The 23800-nt window shown below is 39.4% G+C and overlaps 1 protein-coding gene across 17 annotated transcripts in view; it reads left to right on the plus strand.

The window, feature by feature from the left end:
- atp8a1 (ATPase phospholipid transporting 8A1) overlaps positions 1 to 23800 on the plus strand; it is a 313300-nt gene that overhangs the window by 145241 nt on the left and 144259 nt on the right. For all 17 annotated transcript variants that reach the window (XR_011353617.1, XR_011353618.1, XM_069924781.1 and 14 more), the window contains 3 exons: positions 1567 to 1649; positions 5152 to 5201; positions 21826 to 21895. Coding sequence is in view for 15 of the 17 variants with exons in the window: in XM_069924781.1 (XP_069780882.1) it covers positions 1567 to 1649; positions 5152 to 5201; positions 21826 to 21895 (203 nt within the window). In the remaining 2 variants the exon portion in view is untranslated. The remainder of the gene's footprint in view (positions 1 to 1566; positions 1650 to 5151; positions 5202 to 21825; positions 21896 to 23800) is intronic.

The following is a 23800-nucleotide window of genomic DNA, read 5'->3' on the forward strand; positions in this document are numbered from 1 at the left end:
ATTTGGGTTTGATTATCCATGGGCACTCGTCAGAGTACATGCATCTGTTCCGCGACTTGGCTGTAACGCGGTATGAAATCTTACAAGGTTTTACTGTATTTCTCTTTGAGCTTTTCAGTATGTAATATGATTTACAGGTAACTTCAAGTGCATTAGCTGGAATAACAGGGAAAATGCTGAAAGGCATTGTTAGGTATAAAATAAAAAAATATTTGGATAGAGATGGACAAATTGTGGGGAATTTACATCATGTCAGGAAAGCTTGTATAAATTTTACATATGATTTTTTTAAAATTTAGACCTATAGAATAGTAACAGTCCCTTTTGGTCCACGAGCCTGTGCCACCTAATAACTTCCAATTGACCGACAACCCCCAGCATGTTTTGATGTTTTGAATGGTGGGAGGACACCAGAGCGCCCCCCCCCCCCCCAACCCGGGGAAAACCCATGCAGACATGGGGAGAATGTACAATCTCCTCACAGGCGATTGGAACCCCGGTCCCAGTCGCTGGTGTTGTAACAGCGTTGTGCAGACTGTCACGTTAGCCACGCCGCCCAATTTAAGTGCCAAGGTTTTGGATGAGGGGAAAACCCAAATGTGTTGTCTTCATAGATTTATTCAAAAGCAAGGATTCTTCACAAGGGTAAATCTGGATTGGAACTGCCTGGAAGGACTTCAGCAAGCAGGAAGAAAGTACTTAGAAATAGATTTTGAATTACCCAGACTGGTCCTTTATGTTTCACAAGGGTTTGATGTTTGTACCATGTTTTACTTCTGCTGGTGAGAAATTTGTTTCAAAAGAGGACAAACTAACATCCTCCTCTGCCTCTGTAATTTGCAGGGAATTATCCTGAGATTACACAAACCTTTTCTCACCTCTAATTTTGTTGCTGATAATGACCACATGCTGCATCTTTGAAAGTGGGAACAAAAAAAATTTAGAAATAATTTACATGTCCCTTTTCTGGAACATTGCATTAATATACTGAACAATGATTTGTGCACATTAACTGATATTTTATGTGTTCACGAGATCGGTTGGCAAATATATCTATGGAAATATTTAGCAGGTTAGGCTGCATCCACCGAGAAAGAGGTCATTGACCTCAAGGAGGTTTTGATGCACAAAAATAAGAAAGCAGCAGATTAAAACAGTCAACTGCCAAGATTTTCAAAGATTTTGCCATGAGTAGCAATTTGTAAAATTAGTGGGCTTTTTTTATATGTCACCTGCAAAACATTTTTTTAAACAACAATCTCAATTCTGTCATGTGAAGTTCTGTTCAACCCTTTTCATGCTCCAAAGCAAACTGATCAAGTATTCTGGAACAGTAATCCTTTGATTTATACATAGGCACATTAAGTAAATCGTTCATCCAGTGAAGTTGTCTTTCTCACGTTTAATTTTGGATGTCTTCAGTGCACCAAAATAATTTCAGATATGTAGCTTGAACTGTATAAAATCTGATTATTTGCACATTGTTATTGGTTGTTCCATTGCGCAAGTCAGTTCTATAACATTTTTATCATTTATTAATAAAAATATCATCACTTTATTTTATAGATGAAGGAGCACTAGTAAGAGCAGCAAAACAACTGGGTTTTGTGTTCAGTGGACGAACCCCAAATTCTGTCATTCTAGAAGCTGTAAGTTTATTGCAATATCTGATCTTTCAATCAAAATCCTAACGTTGAAGATTAATTGAAGGGGTCAAACTCCATTTCCATAGTTCAAAGCTGTTCTGTTGATACTGATGCTGTCTTATCATGAACAATTATTTGGGATAGAAGTGTGCACAACCTCAAAATATTTTAACCTTGCACGGTTTATTGGGGCTTTTTTTAATTGCTGAATGTAAACAAAGTCTGCAGATGTCATCCCATTTTGGAGATGATTGAAAATTTTCATTCTTTGTGTTAGTGCCAGATAAATGTTCTCTAATGTCTTGGGCTCAACAAGACACATGATTGTAGATCTGTTCTGTGGAGTTTAAGTTTTACTGATAACATTGTGTAAAGAACAGATATTTCTCTTTTATATTAAATTTAAATGAGCATACAGCACTGTAACAGGCCAATTCAGCCCTACGAGTCCATGCTGCCATTTTACACTCCATTAACCTAAACCTACAGCCTGGTACATTTTTGAAGGGTGGGAAGAAACTGGAGCCCCTAGAGAAAACCCACACAGACACAAGGAGAACGTACAAACTCCTTACAGACAGTGCAAGATTTGAACCCAAGTCTGGTCCCGATCGCTGGTGCTGTAAAAGCGTTGCACTAACCACTATGCCAATCTGGCTTTTATTCAACGATCATTTCTCGAGTCAATATGATTAAATATATTCATATGTCATTTGTTTAGTAATTGATGTAAACAATATGCAGTGCCCTCCATAATATTTGGGACAGAGACGTTTTTTCATTTATTTTCCCCTGTTCTCCACAGTTTAAAACTTGTAATCAAACAATTCACATGTGATTAAAGTGCACATTCCAGATTTTATTCAAGGCTATGTATACATTTTGGTTTGACCATGTAGAAATTACAGCCCATTTTATAAATAGTTTCCTTATTTCAGGGCACCATAATGTTTGGGACATTTAGCTTTACAGGTGTTTGTGAGAACTTGGGGTATATTTAATTGCTTTATTGGTGCAGGTATAAAAGAGTTAGGCTTGCTTCTCAGGTTTTGTTCATCTTTGGAGTCTGTAGTTGCCATTTTTCAACATGAGAACCAGAGTTGTGCTAATGAACACCAAAGAAGCCATTATGAGGCAGAAAAAAAAGAATAAAACAGAAAGAGACATCGCCCAAATCTTATGATAACTAAAAGCAACTGTTAGGAATGTCATTAAGAAGGAAGATTATAACGGTGAACTCAGTGATCATAAAGAATTACTCCACTGCTGATAACAGAAAAATTCTCTTCATAATGAAGGAAAATCCCCCAAACGCCTGTCCGACAGATCAGAAACACTCTTCAGGAGGCAGGTGTGGATGTCTCAATGACTACTGTCCACTGAAAACTTCAAGAGCAGAAATACAGAGGCTACACTGCAAGATGCAACCACTAGTTACCCACAGAAACAGGATTGCTAGATTACAGTTTGCCAAGAAGTATTTGAAAGAGCCTGCGTAATTCTGGAAAGAGGTCTTGTTAACAGATGAGACCAAGGTTAACCTGTGAATGAGTGATGGCATAAAGGAACCACTTTATCTGTGAAATGTGGTGGTGGGGGTGTTAAGGCCTGGGCATGTATAGCTGCCACATTTACTGGCACATTTATCTTAATTGATGATGTAACTGCTGATGACATTAGCAAAATGAATTCTGACGTGCATAGAAGCATCTTATCTGCTCAGGTTCAAGTAAATGCCTCCAAACTCATTGGACAGGACTTCATCCTACAGCAAAGCAATGATCCCAAGCATACAGCTAAAGCAACAAAGGAGTTTTTTCAAAGCTAAAAATTGGAAAATTCTTGAATGGCCAAGTCAATCACTGATCTAAATCCAATTGAACTTTCTTTCCATATGCTGAAGAGAAAACATAAGGGGACAAGCAGGAACTGAGCATGGCTGCAGTAGAGGCCTTGCAATCCATCACTAGAGAAGATACTCAGCACTTGGTGATGTGTATGAATCACAAACTTCAAGCAGTCATTGCATGCAAGGGATGTACATCAAAGTACTAAACATGTCTACTTTAATATACATACCATTGGTATGTCTCAAATATTATGGTCCCCTGAAATGAGGGAACTATGTTTAAAAAGTGCTATAATTTCTACATGATCAAACCAAAATGTATACAAATAACCTTGAATAAAATCTGAAATGTGCTTTAATCACATGTTAATTGTTTGATTATAAATTTAAAACTGTGGAACCCAAGGGGAAATAAAGGAAAAAGGTGTCTTTTTCCAAAACATAGAGAGCACTGTAACTATTGCATTAGTTAGGAATTTGGGAGATCCAACATTTGCTTGCACTCAAATACTTACACCATTGAATTAAGAGTTTTGCTGTATGTTCTTCTCCAAGTTTGCTTATTATCGTCTCACTGTACATGTACAATATACATGTAGAGATTCCTGAATGATCAATGAACTAAAGACACTGCCTTTCTTTGACTTTTCATGCACTATTTTTAATTATTTTTGTGGTGGTTTATATGAATGTTTGCACTGTGAGGCTGCCGCATAACAGCAAATTTCATGACTTGTTCATGACCATTGATTCTGATATATAACCCAACAAAACAGTGTTTCTCCAGACCACGGTGCACACATATACACACAATACGTAGCACATAATAATCACATATATAAGTAAAGATATAATTTAAAATAAGTACAAATATTTTGGGGTGATTTATTCAGTTGCAGGACACTACCCATTGATCTCACAGTCTGTGGGAAGAAGCTATTTCCCAGCCTGGCAGTCCAGATTTTGATGTTCCTGTACCTCCATCTTGATGGTAATGGGTCAAAGATAATGTGTGCTGAATGGAAAGGATGTTCGATAATGTTTGAGCCCTATTTAAGCGATCCAGGTAGACGTCATGAAAAGAGGGAAGGGAGATCCCAGTAGTTGTCTTAACCTCATTCAGGTACCTAAGTAACAAGTTCGATACAGTAAATCTCTGATAATCCACTATCTCACTGTTCAGAACTCCCTATGGTTCGGCATCTGGCTCACCAAGTGATGTTTCTCGCTCTCCCTTAAAATTAAGTAGGTTCAGTGGAAAACTTTGTAGTACTGAGTCACGTTTTTTTTTTAAATGATTTCAAAGTATGTTGAGGCATTAATTGGAATCACATTTCATACTTCAGAAAAACTTCCAGTCCAGCACCACCAGTCCTGAACTTGCTGGATTTTTGGAATGTTATTGGGTAAAATTTATTCTCATGATGTTTCCTGTCATTGATAATCTTGAAAGAAAACATCCATTCACTCCAATATTTATTGGAACTACACTGAGGCAAAATCAATCTACAAAACAAAGCAAGTGTGTTTCATCAGCTAAGTCACTCTGTACATCATTCAACATGTAACTGTGTGGTTCAGAAAGACATAACTGAAAAGTGAAGATCAATTGCTTTAATTTTGATCCTTTAATAAGTCTATTTTTTTCTATTATAGCTTGGGCAAGAAGAAAAATATGAACTGCTTAATGTTCTTGAGTTTACAAGGTAATGGTTCTTCAAGATGTGTTAAAGTTAAACAAATCGATCTTTTGTGGCATATAATGAATGTGATCACTCTCTTCCAATGCCTTTTGTAATGCATTTCCACTTTGGTTAGATCTTGGATATAAGCATGCTGCAGCACGAGTATATATTGCCCTTCCCTAATTGTTGTTAAGAACTTAATTGGTGATGGAAGCACTATTCTGTGCTGTTAATTTGAAATATCCAGAAACTTGATCCAGCAACAATGAATTAATGCAGATTTCCATGACAGTAAAGTGTGCGCATTTATCCTCCTCATTGGTAGCAATGGTCAATTTTGGAGAAGCTCTCAAGAAAGCTGATGTTGGATCATGTGGATGCCACGTACTGCAGCTAAAATGGAGTTAAACAAGAAAACTGCAGATGTTGGGGTCGAGTGTAATAAACAAATGTGCTGGAGAAACTCAGGAGCAGGTCACATGGTATCCACAGGGAGTGAAAGGTAACCAACATTTTGAGCATGAGCCCTTCACCAGGAATAGGAAAGAAACGGTAGATGTCTGAATAAAAAGGTGGGGGTAGGGGGAGAGGAGGGAGGAAGGGGAAGGTGGAGGAGCACAAGCTAACAGGTGGGAATAGGTAGGAGGGTAGAAGAGAAGCACACTGCAAAGTAATGGAGCAAGAGAGCAAAGGAAGGTAGCTCTGATAGAAGTAAGCCTAGGGCTGGAGAGCTGGTGGAAAAGAGCCAGAGGCATAGGGAAAGAGATCGACCGGGGAAGGGGTTTAATGGAAATAATCCTGGCTAGTTGGAGACTGCCAAGATAGAACACAACGTGTTGTTCCTCCAGTTTGTGAGTAGCTTCAATGTACACGAGGTCATGGACAGACATGATAGTGTGGCAATGGTGTGTGGAATTAAAATGGTAGGCCACTGGCAGGTCCTTGCAGTTTCATTCATTATTGCCACGTTGATATGTCAGGCCATGTCCTCGTGTATTGTCAAATTGAGGTCGATCACAAATTGGAGGAGCAACTTTATATTTCAGCTTGACAGTCTCCCCAGACAGCATCAAAATTGACCTCCAATTTCTGTTAACCCCTTCCCCCATTCTTCCTCTGTTTACTTTCCTCCAGTTCCCCACACCTTTTCCTCCTCCTATCAGAATGATACCCTTATTAGCCCTCTGTCCTCTCCCCATCACCTCAATTTTGTCTTCTACTTCCCCCCTCCCCCCACCACACACCCATTAGGTCTTGCCTGTTGGCCTATGCTTCCCTTTATTCTATCCTCTCCTCCTCCACCTCGTCCTTCACCCCCCCCCCCCACACTTTTTTATTTTTTAATTTAGACATACATCACAAAACAGACAGTTTCGGCCCACAAGTCTGTACCGCCCAATTTACACCCCTCTAACCTACACCTCCAGTACGTTTTGAACATTGGGAGGACACCGGAGCCCCTGGGGAAAACCCATGCAGACACATAAAGAACATACAAACTCCTTATAGACACCATGGGACTTGAACCCATGTTCAAGGTGTTTATTCCTTATTCCTGTTGAAGGGCTCAGGTCCAAAATGTTGGTTACCTTTTGTAGTGCGCATCGAAAGAATCAAAGGCTTGTTGATCCAAACCAAGACTTTTATTAACTAGAAGACTGGAGCATATCACATGAAGGTCGACCCAGTTCAGAATGATCTGGGTCTGGCTAGGAACTACCCTTTAAGACCTACCAGTAGGCGTGGCTACGCTCTCAGCCAATCACAACCATCCTACACCACAATATATACATATACACATCGGTGATAGAATCCGTACTGTCACACCTTTAACTTCCTTTGAATGCTGTGTGACCTGCTGAGTTTCTCCACACTTGTGTATTACACTGCAGCTATAATGCCATGGCAGTGAAGGAATCAGTTGCTTAAGGTTCTGAATGGGATAACCCAGTGGTTCTCAACCTTTTTCTTTCCACTCACATACCACTTTAAATATTCCATATGCCATAGATCTCTGTATTAGTAAGGGATTGCTTAAGGTGGCATGCGGGTGGAAAGAAAAAGGTTGAAAATCACTATTAATCATACCTAATTGACTCATTACGTTCACGGGTTTCATAACTCCAAAGGAACTGGGCCAATGACACTTTTTCTCAAGAAAAATATTCAGTAACAATTGGGTCTAGAGCAGTGATTCTCTGCCTTCCCTTCCCATTCACATCCCACCTTAAGCAATCCCTTAACTAATCACAGAGCACCGATGGCATACGGAATACTTAAAGTGGTATGTGAGTGGAAAGAAAAAGGTTGAGAACCACTGGGATAACCAATCAAACAGGTTCCTTTTGCTTTTGTACCTTTTCATCACCATGTTGATGGTGAAAGATTTAGCAATTTTATAAGACCAATAAATGGCAAGGGAGGTGGGTGAGCATTTTCACAAAGGAAAATTGTTTTCCCATTGTCTTCTTTGCACAGCTTTTCTTATTTGCTTCTTTCTCTGGCATTCCACTTCCATTTGTCTCTCATGCCTCGTGGGTTTAATTGGAAACACTAGTTACACACATGTCATTCTCCAAGGCCACTTCTGTCAATAATGTATAGCTAATTAATTGGCTATGAAATTTTATTTGTAGATTTCCTGAATATGTAAGTGATTTTAAATGAAAATTGTTTTTGTCTGTCTTTTTTTCTCTCCTTTGTCTACTCACCCCCATGTCAAAGGTTTGATTTGATTTAAAGAAAACATCAAAAATGGAAACTGGTGATTCATTGGAAGATTTGATATTATTCACTCGCAGTTGTGTATTAGTAATTCACAGTTACAATTATAAATTGATGTTTTGAGATATAAAAGTAATTACAGAAAAGATTTTAAAATGTATTCTTAAGTTTCTTTCATTTAAACTGTAACTCAACCGATGCATTCCATGAAAATAGGTGTACTCCACAACTTGCCTTTACTAAATTTGGCTCTGTGATACTTCAAAGCCAACACTTGCTCCATCAAAAGCCAGCAAATTCAAATTTTTGTGTACATCCTTATGCACAATGACCAACTATGGAAAGTGGGTTGTAACTAATATGAAGATATCTGTCATGCTCTGAGAAATCCTATAAAAAAAACAAACTTTAAAAAAATTTTTAACAGTAATTTTTGAACTTATTGTTACGAGCCCAGAGGATCCCAAAACACAGCACCAATAGATATTCACCAAGACAAATGGTTACATAAACAAAAGTTGCTTTCAATTATCTTTAAACATGAAAACACAATCACACTTTAACTTATCTCTATTGACTTACTTAACCTAACTTAACCCCCTTCTAATTCTAAGTGCACGTGTGTGTGTGTGTGTGTGTGTGTGTGTGTGTGTGTGTGTGTGTGTGTGTGTGTGTGTGTGTGTGTGTGTGTGTGTGTGTGTGTGTGTGTGTGTAAGTGTAAGTTCAGAAAAGTTCTTTGGTTCACAGTCCAATCTCACTTCTCATTACTCCAATTCACTGGTTGCAGGCAATTCTTATAATGTGCACAAAATTTAACATTTATAAAGTTCACCAGGCTTTGGTGCTTGAAAGGTAAATGGTTACCACTCTGGAAGGTTCTTGTTGGTTTTCAGAGAGAGATTTGTTGTTCCAGGACATCCACAACTGACACTAGTGTCTTGCTGACGAAACTTGCCCCTTCAGGGTTCTCCAGATGATAACCTCTTTCTTTCAGGTCACCACAGAGTTCCTTTTTGTATCTTCTATTCCAAATGAAAATTAGACAGCCAGTCCTCTCCTCTTACATGACCACAAGGGCTTTGACCAGGCCGTCTTCAAAATGGGGCTTTCCACAAGCTTTCCAGCTTGTCCTGCTCCAGTCCCAGCTACTTCTGCTGGCTGCATCACTGTTGAAGTGATATCTATGTCTCTCTCTCTCTTTTAGAGAAAGCCTGTTTGACTCTCTCTGCTTGCAAAACCACATGACCCTCTTAGAACATTTACAATCTGCGGCACCAACAATATCTTTCATCTGTTGCCTTTTGAAAACAACAGTCCATTAGTGAAGTCTCTTGAGCACTCTCCAAAGCTCTTGCAAAAGCTGTGGGGCTGATATGTCTAGCATTAGCAGAGCTCCAGTATTTCAAATAAGATCTGTTTTAAAGTGTTTGTATGTAATCTACTCTAACAAACCTTTCCCAATTTATCTCACAAAAACATATCTATATACTCTGTAACATTATCCACAACTAAGACCTTAGTGGTTGAATAGTTTAAACATTTCTATCAAATAGGTTTCAGAAGTTTATTCACAACTGACTAAGAATGTATAAAAAAATATTGCAAATGTGAAAGAAAAAAATGAATGTTTGTCATTCAGTGAAGCTGACTGACTAAACTTAAAATGTACCTCCTCTACAAACCTTGATCTGGTCTTTGTAATTAATTCTATCTGGAAACCTTGCTTTTTCCCTTTTTGATTAACATTTGGACCTGGAAAAAGATGGAACTGGACAAGTCTGAGCTCGTACAATGATAAGCACGAACTATTCCATTGGACACATTTTTAACTCCACAAAATTGATCTCCACATTGGACCACCAATTTATTTACTCCAAACTAATCTTCTACTTTCCTAGTCATCCCCTTGATTACCATCTTTCAAAAAAATAATCTCATCCAGAATTCCACCACTGACCTATTTTCACAAGTCTACAACAGTATACAATATTCAGTGACTTCTCTTGAAAATATTTAAGTTCAGAATATTTGTCCATGGCATACATTTTCTTAGTCCACATCTAAACCAATTCACTCTACAAACCTCTATAACCTCTGTGTTAAAATTCCACAACTCAAGAAGATCATAATATTCTGAATAGCACAAAATAACCCTTCCTTCTCTCACCTCTATGTGTGTGTGTGTGTGTGTGTGTCTCACATTCACTTTTCTTTTCCTGCTCTCTTTTCCTCATAGTTTCTACCTGACTACACACCTCTCACTCCTTGTGCCCTCTACTCCTCCAGCTTCTTTCCCCATTTCTATGGAGAATTTCACCAATTATCTCTTGGTCTTGACAATGTTCTCATCTGGAACATTGACTGATCATTTTGATGCATGGTAGCTGTCTGATCTGCTGTGTTCCTCCACCAGTTTTTTTAAATCTGCTCATAATAATATTTTTCCTGAATTAATAGCCATCTTGTCATATTTGTGTCCAGCCTGGTCATCAACTTAAAACTTTCATTTTAAAATGGAAAACAGTGAATGATAGCCCAGGTGTTCAGTACACATGTTCTGCAATTCTTCTTCTTTCTTTCTTCTTTGGCTTGGCTTCGCGGACGAAGATTTATGCAGGGGTAATGTCCACGTCAGCTGCAGGCTTGTTTGTGGCTGACAAGTCCGATGCGAGACAGGCAGACGCGGTTGCAGGGGAAAATTGGTTGGTTGGGGTTGGGTGTTGGGTTTTTCCTCCTTTGTCTTTTGTCAATGAAGTGGGCTCTGCAGTCTTCTTCAAAGGAGGTTGCTGCCTCCCGAACTGTGAGGCGCCAAGATGCACGGTTTGAGGCGATTTCAGCCTACTGGCAGTGGTCAATGTGGCAGGCACCAAGAGATTTCTTTAGGCAGTCCTTGTACCTCTTCTTTGGTGCACCTCTGTCACGATGGCCAGTGAGAGCTCGCCATATAACACGATCTTGGGAAGGCGATGGTCCTCCATTCTGGAGACGTGACCTACCCAGCGCAGTTGGATCTTCAGCAGCGTGGATTCGATGCTGTCAGCCTCTGCCATCTCGAGTACTTCGATGTTAGGGATGAAGTCGCTCCAATGAATGTTGAGGATGGAGCGGAGACAACGCTGGTGGAAGCGTTCTAGGAGCCGTAGGTGATGCCGGTATAGGACCCATGATTCGGAGCCGAACAGGAGTGTGGGTATGACAACGGCTCTGTATACGCTAATCTTTGTGAGGTTTTTCAGTTGGTTGTTTTTCCAGACTCTTTTGTGTAGTCTTCCAAAGGCGCTATTTGTCTTGGCAAAGCCCTTTCCTGCTCACGCCATTGTTAATGGAGTCTATTGTCTATCTCGTTGTCGATCCTTACATCCGATGAAATGGTGCAGCCGAGATAGGTAAACTGGTTGACCGTTTTGAGTTTTGTGTGCCCGATGGAGATGTGGGGGGTGGGGGGGGTGCTGGTAGTCATGGTGGGGAGCTGGCTGATGGAGGACCTCAGTTTTCTTCAGGCTGACTTCCAGGCCAAACATTTTGGCAGTTTCCGCAAAACAGGACGTCAAGCGCTGAAGAGCTGGCTCTGAATGGGCAACTAAAGCGGCATCGTCTGCAAAGAGTAGTTCATGGACAAGTTTCTCTTGTGTCTTGGTGTGAGCTTGCAGGCGCCTCAGATTGAAGAGACTGCCATCCGTGCGGTACCGGAAGTAAACAGCGTCTTCATTGTTGAGGTCTTTCATGGCTTGTTTCAGCATCATGCTGAAGAAGATTGAAAAGAGGGTTGGTGCGAGAACGCAGCCTCGCTTCACGCCATTGTTAATGGAGAAGGGTTCAGAGAGCTCATTGCTGTATCTGATCCGACCTTGTTGGTTTTCGAGCAGTTGGATAACCATGTTGAGGAACTTTGGACTCTACATTAACCTTTGTTGACCTCACCAAAGCCTTCGACACCGTGAGCTGGAAAGGGCTTTGGCAAATACTAGAGCGCCTCGGATGCCCCCCCCCCAAAGTTCTGCAATTAATACTTCTTGTAATCGATTACACACACTTAATTCCTATCGTCGAGAAAATTGTGATTTATATAATTACTTCTGTGACATGCTGAACATTCTATTGGTGTTGTGACTGATCCTTTCCTGCATTTCCCCCCACCACCAGCACCACCGCTACTCATTGTTTTAGTATATTGGTAGAGTGACTTGTTTTGTCTTTTTAGATTTTTCATACTTTAACTGATATTCCTCTCACTAACTCAGGATGAAAATTTTAAAAGCTGTGGATTTCCTTTTCCTGCAAAATGTATTTTAAAATCAGCCATTTCCTAAATAAATTATTATCACAATATGCCTATTGTATTAAACTATTCATATCCTCTCTGTCTTAACTCCAGTCAAGCCCATAGTTTTCCTCCCTCATAGTTGCATGAACCCTGTTCTAAACATGCCAAATTATTAACATCCTCCCCCCCATTGATACAGCAAGTGAAGTAAAAGTCATCCAGTGATACTGTGGTTTTGACAAAGAAATTAGTAATTAGTCAAACAACATGAGCACAAATCTCCTGTTGCAAATGAATTTCTGGCCCAACTGACATATGAAAATATTTTGAAATACAACTAGACTGAAGTTTGAAATTAATCATTTTTAGAAAGTCGAGTTGAAATTCATCCTTGTTTACTATCACCCAATAAAATGTAAGGACATGTGCTCTACTTCTTAAATTTGTTTCCATTTGAATTACTAGGGATATAAACATAACTAGTGTTCCAAAATTGAACTCCCTTTGATTTAATTAAGATGCAATTTAATTTCTTCCCAGTGTAATGCTCTTTGATACTACTACCCGTTGTGTCGAGAGTGCTGATATATTTTAATGTTATTACTTTAGAACAATCTCTAATTTGTTGAAATCTGCATTAAGGTTGACCCTCTCAAAGTTGCTATTGATAAATTTGACAGCACAGTTGGCAGATGATGGTAAACCTTCCCCCAAAGTAGAGATGTCCAAAACCAGAGAGCATCGATCTAAGTTAAAGAACAAGAGGTTTAGAGGGAATCAAAGGAACATTTTTTTTCCCAGCCAGCAGGTGGTTGAAATTTGGAACTCCCTACCTGAGTGGATGGTGGAGGTTAATAACATTTAAGAAGCTTCTAGATGAGCAATTGAATTGCCATGATGTAGAAGGAAGTGAGAATCGAAAAACACAGAATGTGCAGATATTGGAATCTTGAGTGAACAAAGAGAAGCTGGAGGGACACCGAGGATCAGGCAACCTCGGTGGATAGAAATGGTCAGTCAGGCTTTTGGATCTGGAGCCTTTGTCTTGATGAGGTGTTCTGACACAAAAGGCTGACTGATCCTTTCCCTGCCTAACCTACTGAGCTTCTCCAGATTGTGCACCAAGTACTAGTAAATGGTATTAATTTCGATGGAAGTTATGCTTGAATGGCCTCAAGGGGTTCTCTTCTCATCAATAGGATTAGTCATTTCAGTCTCATGTTAATGGGATAATGATTTTCTTGCTCCACCCTGAACACAACAATGAAAAGTAAGTGAGAGTGCTGTTACTGACCTGAAGCTATGCATTTTAGATTATCTTGCATCCCAGTGCAAGCAGAAGACTGGAATTATTTTTTATGATAATCATTAGAACATCATTTTCAAATGTAATGAGGGTCTTTTGCAGTTTTTTTCCATTAATGAGAGAGTTATATTACATTGCATAAGGAAGTTGTTGATCCGACATACACATCATTCAATTATGAGATTGTTCATTGCGGTCTCTGCTTGCTGGGTTTTTTTTTAATGAGGGCAGACAAACATTTCAGATTGAACCTATTGAAGTTAGTGCCTTAACTTGCCAGGTCTCACAACCTTACTAAATGAAAAGTAGTTGGAATAGTTACAAGCATGGTCATCATCTAATATCCCAACATAGCCAGTGCTGTAGAGCTCCCTATAGACTACTGAATATTAAGAGATGTTTCTGTCTTTGTGAGATACAAGCAAGATGCTGCTGCTTCCCTGAGCCTCCTCGTTATCTGGCAGGAGGATATAATAATGGAACAATTGCTGTGCCTCTGGCACAGGGTCATCCCCTGTGGTTCAGAAGAGTAGGGAAAGGAAGAGGAGGGGAATAGTCATAGAGGACTTGATAGTTAGGAGGACAGATAGGGGATTCTGTGGATGCAGCAAGGAGAACCGGATGGTGGTTGCCTCCCTGGTGCCAGGGTCTGGGATATTGCTGCTCGTGTCCAAGATATCCTAAAGTGAAAGGGAGATGAGCTAGAGGTCGTGGAACAAGTAGGTACCAATGACATAGGGAGGAATAAAGAGGTCCTGAAAAGTGGGTGCAGAGAGTTAGGTAGGGAGTTGAAAATAAGGACCACAAAGGGATTACTGCTTGTTTCACGTGACAGTGAGAGCAGGAATAAAATGAGGTGAAGGATAAATGCATGGCTGAAGGGGTGGAGCAAGGGGCAGGGATTCAATTTTCTGGATCACTGTGACCATTTTTGGGGTATGTGTGACTTGTATAGAATGGATGGGTTGCACTTGAATCCCAGAGAGACCAGGATCCTGGCAGGGACATTTGCCAAGGCTACTCAGGAGACTTTAAACTAGAATGGTTTGGGGGAGGAAACCAAATGGAAGAGAGCAGCAAGGAGAAGGTTAGATTGCAAACAGAGAAAGCTTGTAGACAGTGAGTGAGGAAAGGCAGGTGATAGAGAAGGGAGATGCTCTGTACGAAGATGGAGGGGAGATGATAGAAAAAGAGCTTAATAGAGTTGTTTGTAAAGATAGAGGCAAACAAAGTAAGAAGTGGGAAATCTCTGAAATGCATATTTAATGCTAGGAGCATTGTAAGGAATGTGGATGAGCTGAGGGTATGGATTGAGACTTGGAAGTATGATGTGGTAGCGATTAGTGAAACAGGTTGCAGGAGGGGTGTCATTATCAACTAAATATTCCTGGATTTTGTTGCTTTAGGTGTGATAAAATCGGAGGGGCAAGAAGGGGTGTTGTTGCACTGCTTGTCAGAGAAAATATTGCAGCGGTACTTAGGCAGGATAGATGATAGGGCTAATCCAGGGAGGTTATTCAGGTGGAATTGAGGAATGGGAAAAGGGTAGTTACACTTATAGACCACCTATGGACCACTTATGGACCACCTAATTGGGAACGAGAACTGGAGGAGCAGATCTGTAGGGAGAGAGCAGATATTTTTAGTAAGCACAAGGTAGTGGTTTTAGTTTTTAATTTTCCACATATAGATTGGGACCCATTCTGTGAAAGAGCTGGATGGGTTGGAGTTTGTAAAATGTGTGCAAAATATATTTTTACAGCAATACATAGAGGTACCAACTAGGGAAGGGACAATGTTGGATCTACTGTTGGGAATGAGGTAGGTCAGGTGATGGTGGTATGTGTTGGGGAGCACTTTGGATCCAGTGATCATAGTGCCATTAACTTCAATGTAATTATGGAAAGGGATAGGTCAGGGCCTAGGGTTGAGGTTTTCGATTTTCAGGGAAAAGCTAGATTTGAGGAGATGAGAAAGGATTTATGAGGAGTGGATTGGAACAATTTGTTTTATGGGCAGGATATAGTAGAGAAATGGACATCTTTTAAAGGTGAGATTTTGAAGGCACAAAATCTTTATATTCCGGTTAGATTGGAAGGTAGGGTCTAAAGTTTGAGAGAGCCATAGTTTTCAAAGGATATTGGAAATTGTTCGAAAAAAGAGGGATACCTACAATAAATATAAGAAACAAGGAATAAAGGAGATATTCGGAGTAAAAAGAATCCTAAGAAAGAAATTAAAAAAGCTAAAAGAAGGTATAAGGTGGCTTTAGCAAGCAGAGATTAAAATAAATCCAAAGTGTTTCTACAAATATATTAATAGTAAAATGAGAGTGAGGGATAAAATTAGTTCCTTGGAGAATCAGAGCGGACAATTGTGTGTGGAGCAAAACGAGATGGAGGAGATCTTGAACAATTTCTTTTCTTTGGTATTCACTAAGGAGAAGGATATTGAATTGTACGGGGTAAAGGAAGCAAAGAGGGTAATTATGGAAAATGTAGTGATTAAGAAAGAGGAAGTACTGCAGTTTTTGAAGCATATAAAGGGGAATAAGTCTCCAGGTCCCGACGGGATTTTCCTCAGGTCCTGGAAAGAAGTTAGTGAGGAAATAACAGAGGCTCTGACAGTGATTTTTAAAATGTCATTCGAGATGGGCAAAGTGCCAGAGAATTGGCATATTGCTAATGTGGTTCCTTTGTTTAAAAAAGGGATCGAGGAGCAAGCCTAGCAATTATAGGCCTGTAACTTTAACGTAAATTAATGGAAAGCGTTCTTAGAGATAGTGTGTGTGTGTGTGTGTGTTTGGAGAGACAGGGTCTGATCAGGAACACTCAACACACATTAGGGTGGAAGATCATGTTTGACCAATCTTGTTGAATTTTTTGAAGAGGTGACTAAGAATGTTGTTGAGAGTCGAGCAGTGGATGTTGTCTAGATAGACTTAAGTAAGACCTTCAATAAGGTTCTGCATGGAAGGTTAGTTAGGAAGGTTCAGTCATTGGGTATTAATTTTGAGCTAGTCAAATGGATTCAACAGTGGCTGGAAGGGAGATGCCGGAGAGTTGTAGTGGATAACTGTTTGTCAGGCTGGAGGCCCATGACAAGTGGTGTGCCTCAGGGTTCTGTATTGGGTCCATTATTGTACTAATGATCTGGATGATGGGGTGGTAAATTGGATTAGTAACTATTCAGATACTAAAATAGGTAGAATTGTGGATAATGAAGGTTTTCAAAGATTGCAGAGGGATTTGGATGGCTTAGAAGAGTGGGCTGAAAGATGGCAAATGGAGTTTAATGCTGAGAAGTGTTAAGTGCTTCATTTGGGAGGGAATAATCAAAACAGGACATACATAGTAAATGGGAGGGCATTGAAAAATGCAATGGAGCAGAAAGATCTAGGAATAACAGTGCATTGTTCTCTGAAGGTGGAATCTCATGTGGATAGGATGGTAAAGAAGGCTTTTAGTATGCTGGCCTTTATAAATCAGTGCATAGAATACAGGAGTTGGAAAGTGATGTTGAGACTGTACAAGGCATTGGTGAGGCCAAATTTGGAATACTGTGTACAGTTCTGGTCACCAAATATAGGAAAGATAAGATTTACGAAAATGTTACCTGAGTTTCTAGATTATCTAGATTACAAAGAAAGATTGAGCAAATTAGATCTTTATTCTTTAGAGCACACATGTCAAACTCAGGCCCGTGGGCCAAATTTGGCCCGTGATATAATTATATTTGGCCCGCAAGATCATATCAAATATGTATTAGAGCTGGCCCGCTGGCCACTGCGCCAATATAGCGCATGCACAGCTAATACTACAAATCCCAGAATGCTTTGCAAATGCCTTGGTGCCGGCCCATCAGCCCGCTAATCGCCCTCACCTCCTCTCTTTACTTTCATTAGCATCTGTGACCTGTCGCCCAACTCACATGTAATAAGCCCCTTATGAAAAATGGCCAAACCAAAGACAGAAAACAGGACCTTTCAAGACAGGTGGGAGGGAGACTATATGTTCATCATTTTAAAAGACAAACCTGTTTGTCATTGAAGCAAGTTGTTATTTTTTTGACTTGTTGGCTTGTGAAAACAAAATACATTTAAAAGGAGCTTAAAGGCTATAGAGAAATATTATTTATTGAATATTTTATTTCTCATTTGTTAATGCTTCTTCTGGAAAGAGTTTAACCAAAACTATTATTAAACATTTATTTTAATAAGAAAAAGTTTAACATTACATATGTTGAAAGAAGAGAAAACATGCAGATGTTGTTGAAAATTTTCAATAAATATTTAGTTTGGCCCACTACTTAGTCCTAGTTTTTAATTTTGGCCCTCTGTGAATTTGAGTTTGACACCCCTGCTTTAGAGCGTAGAAGGTTATGAGGGGATTTGGTAGAGGTATTTAAGGTTATGAGAGGGATAGATGAGTTGATGTGGATAGGCTTTTTTCATTGAGAGTAGGAGAGATTGAAACAAGAGGTCATGAGTTAAGGGGCAAAAGTTTAGAAGTAACATAAGGGGGAACGTCTTTACTCAGAGAGTGGTGGGTATGTGGAATGAGCTTCCAGGAGAAGTAGTGACGGCAGGGTCAATTTTGTTATTTGGATAGGTATACGGATGGGAGGGGAATGGAGGGTTATGGGCAGGGTGTAGGTAGGAGGAACTAGAGGAAAGGACTTAATTTGATGTGAACTAGAAGGGCCAATATGGCCTGTTTCTGTGCTGTAATTTTTACATGGTTAACATCAAATAATACTGTTGCCTCACATTTCAAGTAAAGCATGTTTGATCCTGACCTCCACTACTGTGGTAGCATGTTCTTCCTGTACATGTAAGAATCTGGCCAGTTATTAGATACTTCTATCTTTTAGAAAACTAAGCCATTAGTGCACTGGAAGGAACTGTATATACTCAACTAGCTATTTTCAGATCAACCTCACAATGAAGACAACAGCATAGAGCTTTTATAAATAGCATTGTTTGATTGTTATCAGAAAGCTTGTGATCTGCATGTTTGATTCATTTGTATAGAAGACCATAACTGGATGCTTAGCTCTGAGGTATCACTGTTTTGCTTGATCTGCCTTTAAATTTTTATCAATATCATCTTCCAATGCTATAAAAGTATAAAAATCACTCCCTGAGACAACATTTCCCTGTGAAAAGTTTGCCTCATTGTTTTTCATTTGCTAAGGAAAATTTTAGAAAAAGTTTTATCCTATTTAAGAGATTTCTGGTTCGTCATAAGAGCAGTTTACAAACGACATTAAAATCGGTATCTCAACAATATTATGGTTATCATCTGTAACCAAGAAAGATTTCAAAATAAATCAAATTAAAACTTATTAGAAAATAGATAGTTTGCACATAACTCCAAAGCATCTCAGATATTTTTAAAATGCAACTTTGCATGAACAAAACAATAAAAAGGTAAAAGCATAAAATGGGTTGTAAATTGCACCAAGTAATTTGTTGATTTTGCAGGTTTTACATCCCTTTAGAGCTAGAAAGGAAATGATCAAAACAGCAAGAATAAAATTAAAGATTTTGGCTCAGTCAGGACTTTTTTTGAATGGGAACTAAAAACTGTTTCGAACCTTCAGATACTAAAGGCACGTTTCAGCACTCAGAGATTAACAGTATTTGAGGGTTAGGAGTCATTTGGCTGCAATAACAGAACCTTGTATTTACATAATATATAGTTCAATGTTCTGGACTGTTGTCAAAACAAATTTTAGCACAGAATCATATGAATGGACATTCCAGCAGATGATAATTGCTGGGAAATTTTTCAAGAATGTCATAGAAGAGTGGAGATATTGAGAAGGTTACTGAGGGGTATCTGGTCATGTTCTTCTAAACTGTGTGGATACTTGCTGGATTTTTGTATACATATTCAATTTCTGTTGTGGTCAGAGGTCCCTACCTGCTTCAAAAGGACATCCATCGTGCCAGTGCCCAAGAAGTCCAAAATGACCTACCACAATAGCGACTAGCTAGACCCACTTCAATTCACCTATCATCACAAATGGTCAACAGCAGATCCATCTCACTGGCCCTTCATTCTGTTAGATCTTATTGTGGATCAGATGATCTCCATCGGACTCTTGTTCATTGGCTACAGTTCAATGTTTATTACCATCGTGGCAAGAGATTTGAGACTCTATAGTCTTTTTTTCACTGGCATCCCAGTTAGTGTCCCAGGATAGAAAACTGTTCGTGCTCTTTCCACTGGGCCACCTTTAACCGGGACACTGACTGCTTTTCCACTTAACACAACTCATTCCCAGGGATCAGAGAGTCTACTTTTGAATGGATGAAAGTTGTCCTTTTTACACTGGTTTAATCAGCACGCTGGCATCAGCTGATTGTTTTCCTTTTTCACTGGATCCTTAACTGGTTAATTCCTGGGACAAATTGCCAGTGGAAGAGAGGCTTATTTTTCCCTTTCCAATTGAATACTGGATTTCCTTGTAGGAAGACCCATCAGTGAGGATTGATAGCATCACCTCCTTGTTGTTGACTATTAAGACAGCCACCTCAAGTCTGCATGCTTAGTCCCCTGCTCTGTTGCATCTACACTCAGGATCACGTAGCCAAGTTAGTCCAACACAATCGATAAATCCGCTGACAACAATACTGTTGTTGGCTGAATAACGAATAATGTTAAGTTGGAATGTAGGATGAGATCAAGAATCTAGTTGGGTGATGGCAGATCAAAAACCGTGCTCTCAATGCTGAGGAGGTTATTATGGACTTTAGGATGGAGATGCCAAGGGTCCACACCCCTGGAGTCACAAGCAGGATGACAGTGGAGGCGGTTAGTACCTTCAGGTTCCTGAAAGTCCACATATCTGAGGACGTCACCTGGAACCAGCATTTTTGGGCAACTGAAGAAGATGCACTTATGCCAGGTAGTCTGAGAAAATTTGGCATGTCATTGAGTACTCTATCAAACCTTTGCAAGTATGCTTTGGAAAGTATCCTAACTTGTTGCACCATGTCCTAGTTTGGAAACTCAAGTCCCCTGGAATGCAGAAGGCTGAAGAAAGTAGCAGGCCTAGCCAGGTCCACCACAAGCACCAATCTCCCATCCACTGAAGACTCTGTGAAGTACTGCCTCAAGAAGGTATCCATCACAAAAGATCCCCATCACCCTGTTTATGCTCTCTTCTCACTACTACATTCAGGTGGAAGGAATAAAAGACTGAAATCTGGTTCAAGAATTCTTTTTCCAACTCTATCAGGCTCTTGAACCTTCCTGTACTACCCTCACCATAACTACTCCAGATCATTAAATCTGTCTGCACTTTTGCAACATCTTTTGTACTTGCCACAGCTGAGAATGAATGTTAACATATTTATTATCATTTTTATCTTGTGTTGTAATTTGATTTATACTTGTTGCTTGTGAATTTTGCATATTTATGTAGCCAAGGCAAACATGAAGGCTGGTGCATCTGTGCATTGTGCTAATGTGTACACTGTTTCAATAAACTCTCATTCATTCAATGATCATTAGATGCAACAAACTTGCAGTACCCTGTACTTGTGAAAGATATGCAGATTAAAGCTGGGTATTTTCAAGAATAACTATGCTGTTAAGAATATTTGCATTAATTACTGGCAATCGATTCCTGTGGCATCAAAAATTAGCAGTTTTGAACTGATTTGGGAGATTTTGGAAGAAGTGTGATCTTAATTCTAATTCTTCCCCTTTCTTAATGCAACTTTTACATCATTCTGACTTTTTATGTCTGATTTGGCATTAAATCTCACTGTTTTAATTCATCTCCTTTGTCCTTCCACTGATTCTCATTGAGAAGATTTCCGTCTACTGAGATATTAGCATTCTGCAGCCATAGTGATGGGGAAGATCTTTGAGTTGAATTACAAATTTCATTTGATGTTTTACTCCAGCAGATTGTGGCTGAGAGTTGACAACTTGGGCTGATAGTCATCTGAATTAAAAATGTTTTTGAGATGAGATGGGGTGCAGGTGTGACTAAAATAACACCAGATAAGGGGAAATGTAAAATGAGTTGATGAATGAACAACATGGACAATGAAAAGTACTTTAGGTTTTAAGTAATCACAAATTGCTTGAGAGGAAATGGAAGTGAGAATAAGTTCTAAAGTTGTTAAGAATAATGTCAAGTTTAAAAGCCTTTGATAATTTATTTATTGAATATTAAATATAATTTTTTTAGACTATGTTCAAGAGGTCTATTGCTATTATTTATGACAACCTAATAGAAACTTGGCCCATTTTTTTTCCAAAAATTGAGTTGGATGAGATTTTTTTTAAGCCTATTACAAGGAGTCATCCTGTTTGTAACCTGTTCTGCAGCAACAGAAAACGCATGTCTGTGATTGTCCGTACACCATCAGGAAAGCTGCGTCTTTACTGTAAAGGAGCGGTGAGTCTTCAAAATGTTTTTCTGAGTTTGGATTATTCTGAACTTTTATTTGCAACTTTCCCATTTTTGTGAATCAAAATGAAGGTTAATTTTTCAGTGCTGGAATTCTCTACTTGTTGATCGCCCATTTGCTTTGCTTTATAGTCTCGCATTTCTTCCTGCAAAACACGCTGCACAATGTGAATGTTTAATCATTACTGTGTATTTCGCAAACTCTTCACACTTTGGAGTAAATGGAACTCTTTGTAGATGATGCTTAAACTTGAATTTCAAAATTTGGTGATGAAACTCCAGTAGCTGGATTTCATTTCTTCCACTTCCCTGAGATGCAAGTTTCTCCAGCTTTTCAAATGCAAGTAATTTTACCACATCTTGATATTGTATATATTATCTTCTTGAATACAGTCTTTTTTGCACTAACAGTAAGTGGTAATTCTGCCTGGCCCACAGGAAAAGAATCTTGGTGTTGTATGTGATGTCATGTACATACTCGGGAAGTGAAATCTATTCTAGAAGTTACCATTTATGGGTTTTATTACATCATGCTTTTGAACTATTCTCAGTCAGATTTATCTGTTTGGTTACATCAGTAATAACATAGCCCAACAAACAGGCTGTTTATATCCTCAGCTTATCCTATGCTTCCAATCACCTTTCAAAATATTTAAGAAGTTGAGGGTACTAGTACAAAATCCAATTTAGGGTGCGAGCAGGAAAGTACTCAAGGAAGGTCAACGGCTTGTGCAGAACTTGTCAAGAACTTGTGCAAAGTTTTTTTTAACTTCCAAATGGGACTACAGCAGAAACAATCACTGGTCAACAGCACAAAGAGTTTTCAAAAATGTGCTATTTTAATGGTGAGGTTTTATTAATATTTTGGCTAATTTGGCTTGGAAACCATTTTAAACTGTAGTAAATTCAAGCAGCTTTGGCCACTGCCAACAGAGAACTGTCACCAGAGAACACACAGCAAAGTGCAAGGGAATTCAGTGAAGGATGAAACTCTGTGTAGTAGAAACCCATGATATCCTTTTGAGCCCTGAAGGAAGATTCCTATTCCTGTCCCCCAATTCCTTGTTCCATAAAGGGGAATGTGATAGAGCAAGTCTAGTATGTAGTGAAACTCCTTTGATGGCATGATTGAGGAAACGGGAAGCAATCAGTTTTGAAGTTTGGGCAGATTCAGATTATCTGGTAGTTTGATCTAGAAATTGTTCACTTTATTTTTTGATGGCTCGTGGTGCCATTCTATTGGGTAACCAGCAGAAACCACCCCCCCCCCCATCCCCAGGAAATTGGTGAAAACCCACTGAAAATGTTGACCATAGTTGTTTCCCTGTGCTGAAATTTCATCTACATATTTCTGAATTGCATGTCCTTGGCATTACACTACTTGAGAGGGAGTCAGACTTTGGACAAGGCACTCCATTGCAGCTGTGATACAACAGCACAGAGGTCTGCTGTGGAAATGCAGAGAAATATGACTGAGAAGAGAGGGCATGGTATTTGCTTCAAATCTGAGCACCCCCATGCCCCCCTTCGCCCCCCTCCCCCATTGCTTTCAGAAACCAGCATCCCAAACTGAGGTGATTAATTTGGAGATACTGCATTCAAATGGAGCACAGGAAAATAAGAAGGGAAGAGATGGTGGGCAACATTTTCTCTAACAATATGTAGATGGCTCGACTTGAGAAGGTGCAACACTAGATCTCCTCTTGGGAATTGCAGCAGATCTGGTGACTGTGGTGAGAGAACACTTAGGAACTGGTAACCATAATTCCATTAATTTTAAAATAGTGAAAAATATAGAACTTTTCCACAAGTTAAGGTACTATTTTGGGGCAAGGCTAACTTTAATGACATTAGGCAGGATCTTACAAAGACTGAGTGTGAGAAGCTATTTGC

The sequence above is a fragment of the Narcine bancroftii genome, chromosome 3, assembly GCF_036971445.1.
Source record: "Narcine bancroftii isolate sNarBan1 chromosome 3, sNarBan1.hap1, whole genome shotgun sequence".
Lineage (NCBI taxonomy): Eukaryota > Metazoa > Chordata > Chondrichthyes > Torpediniformes > Narcinidae > Narcine > Narcine bancroftii.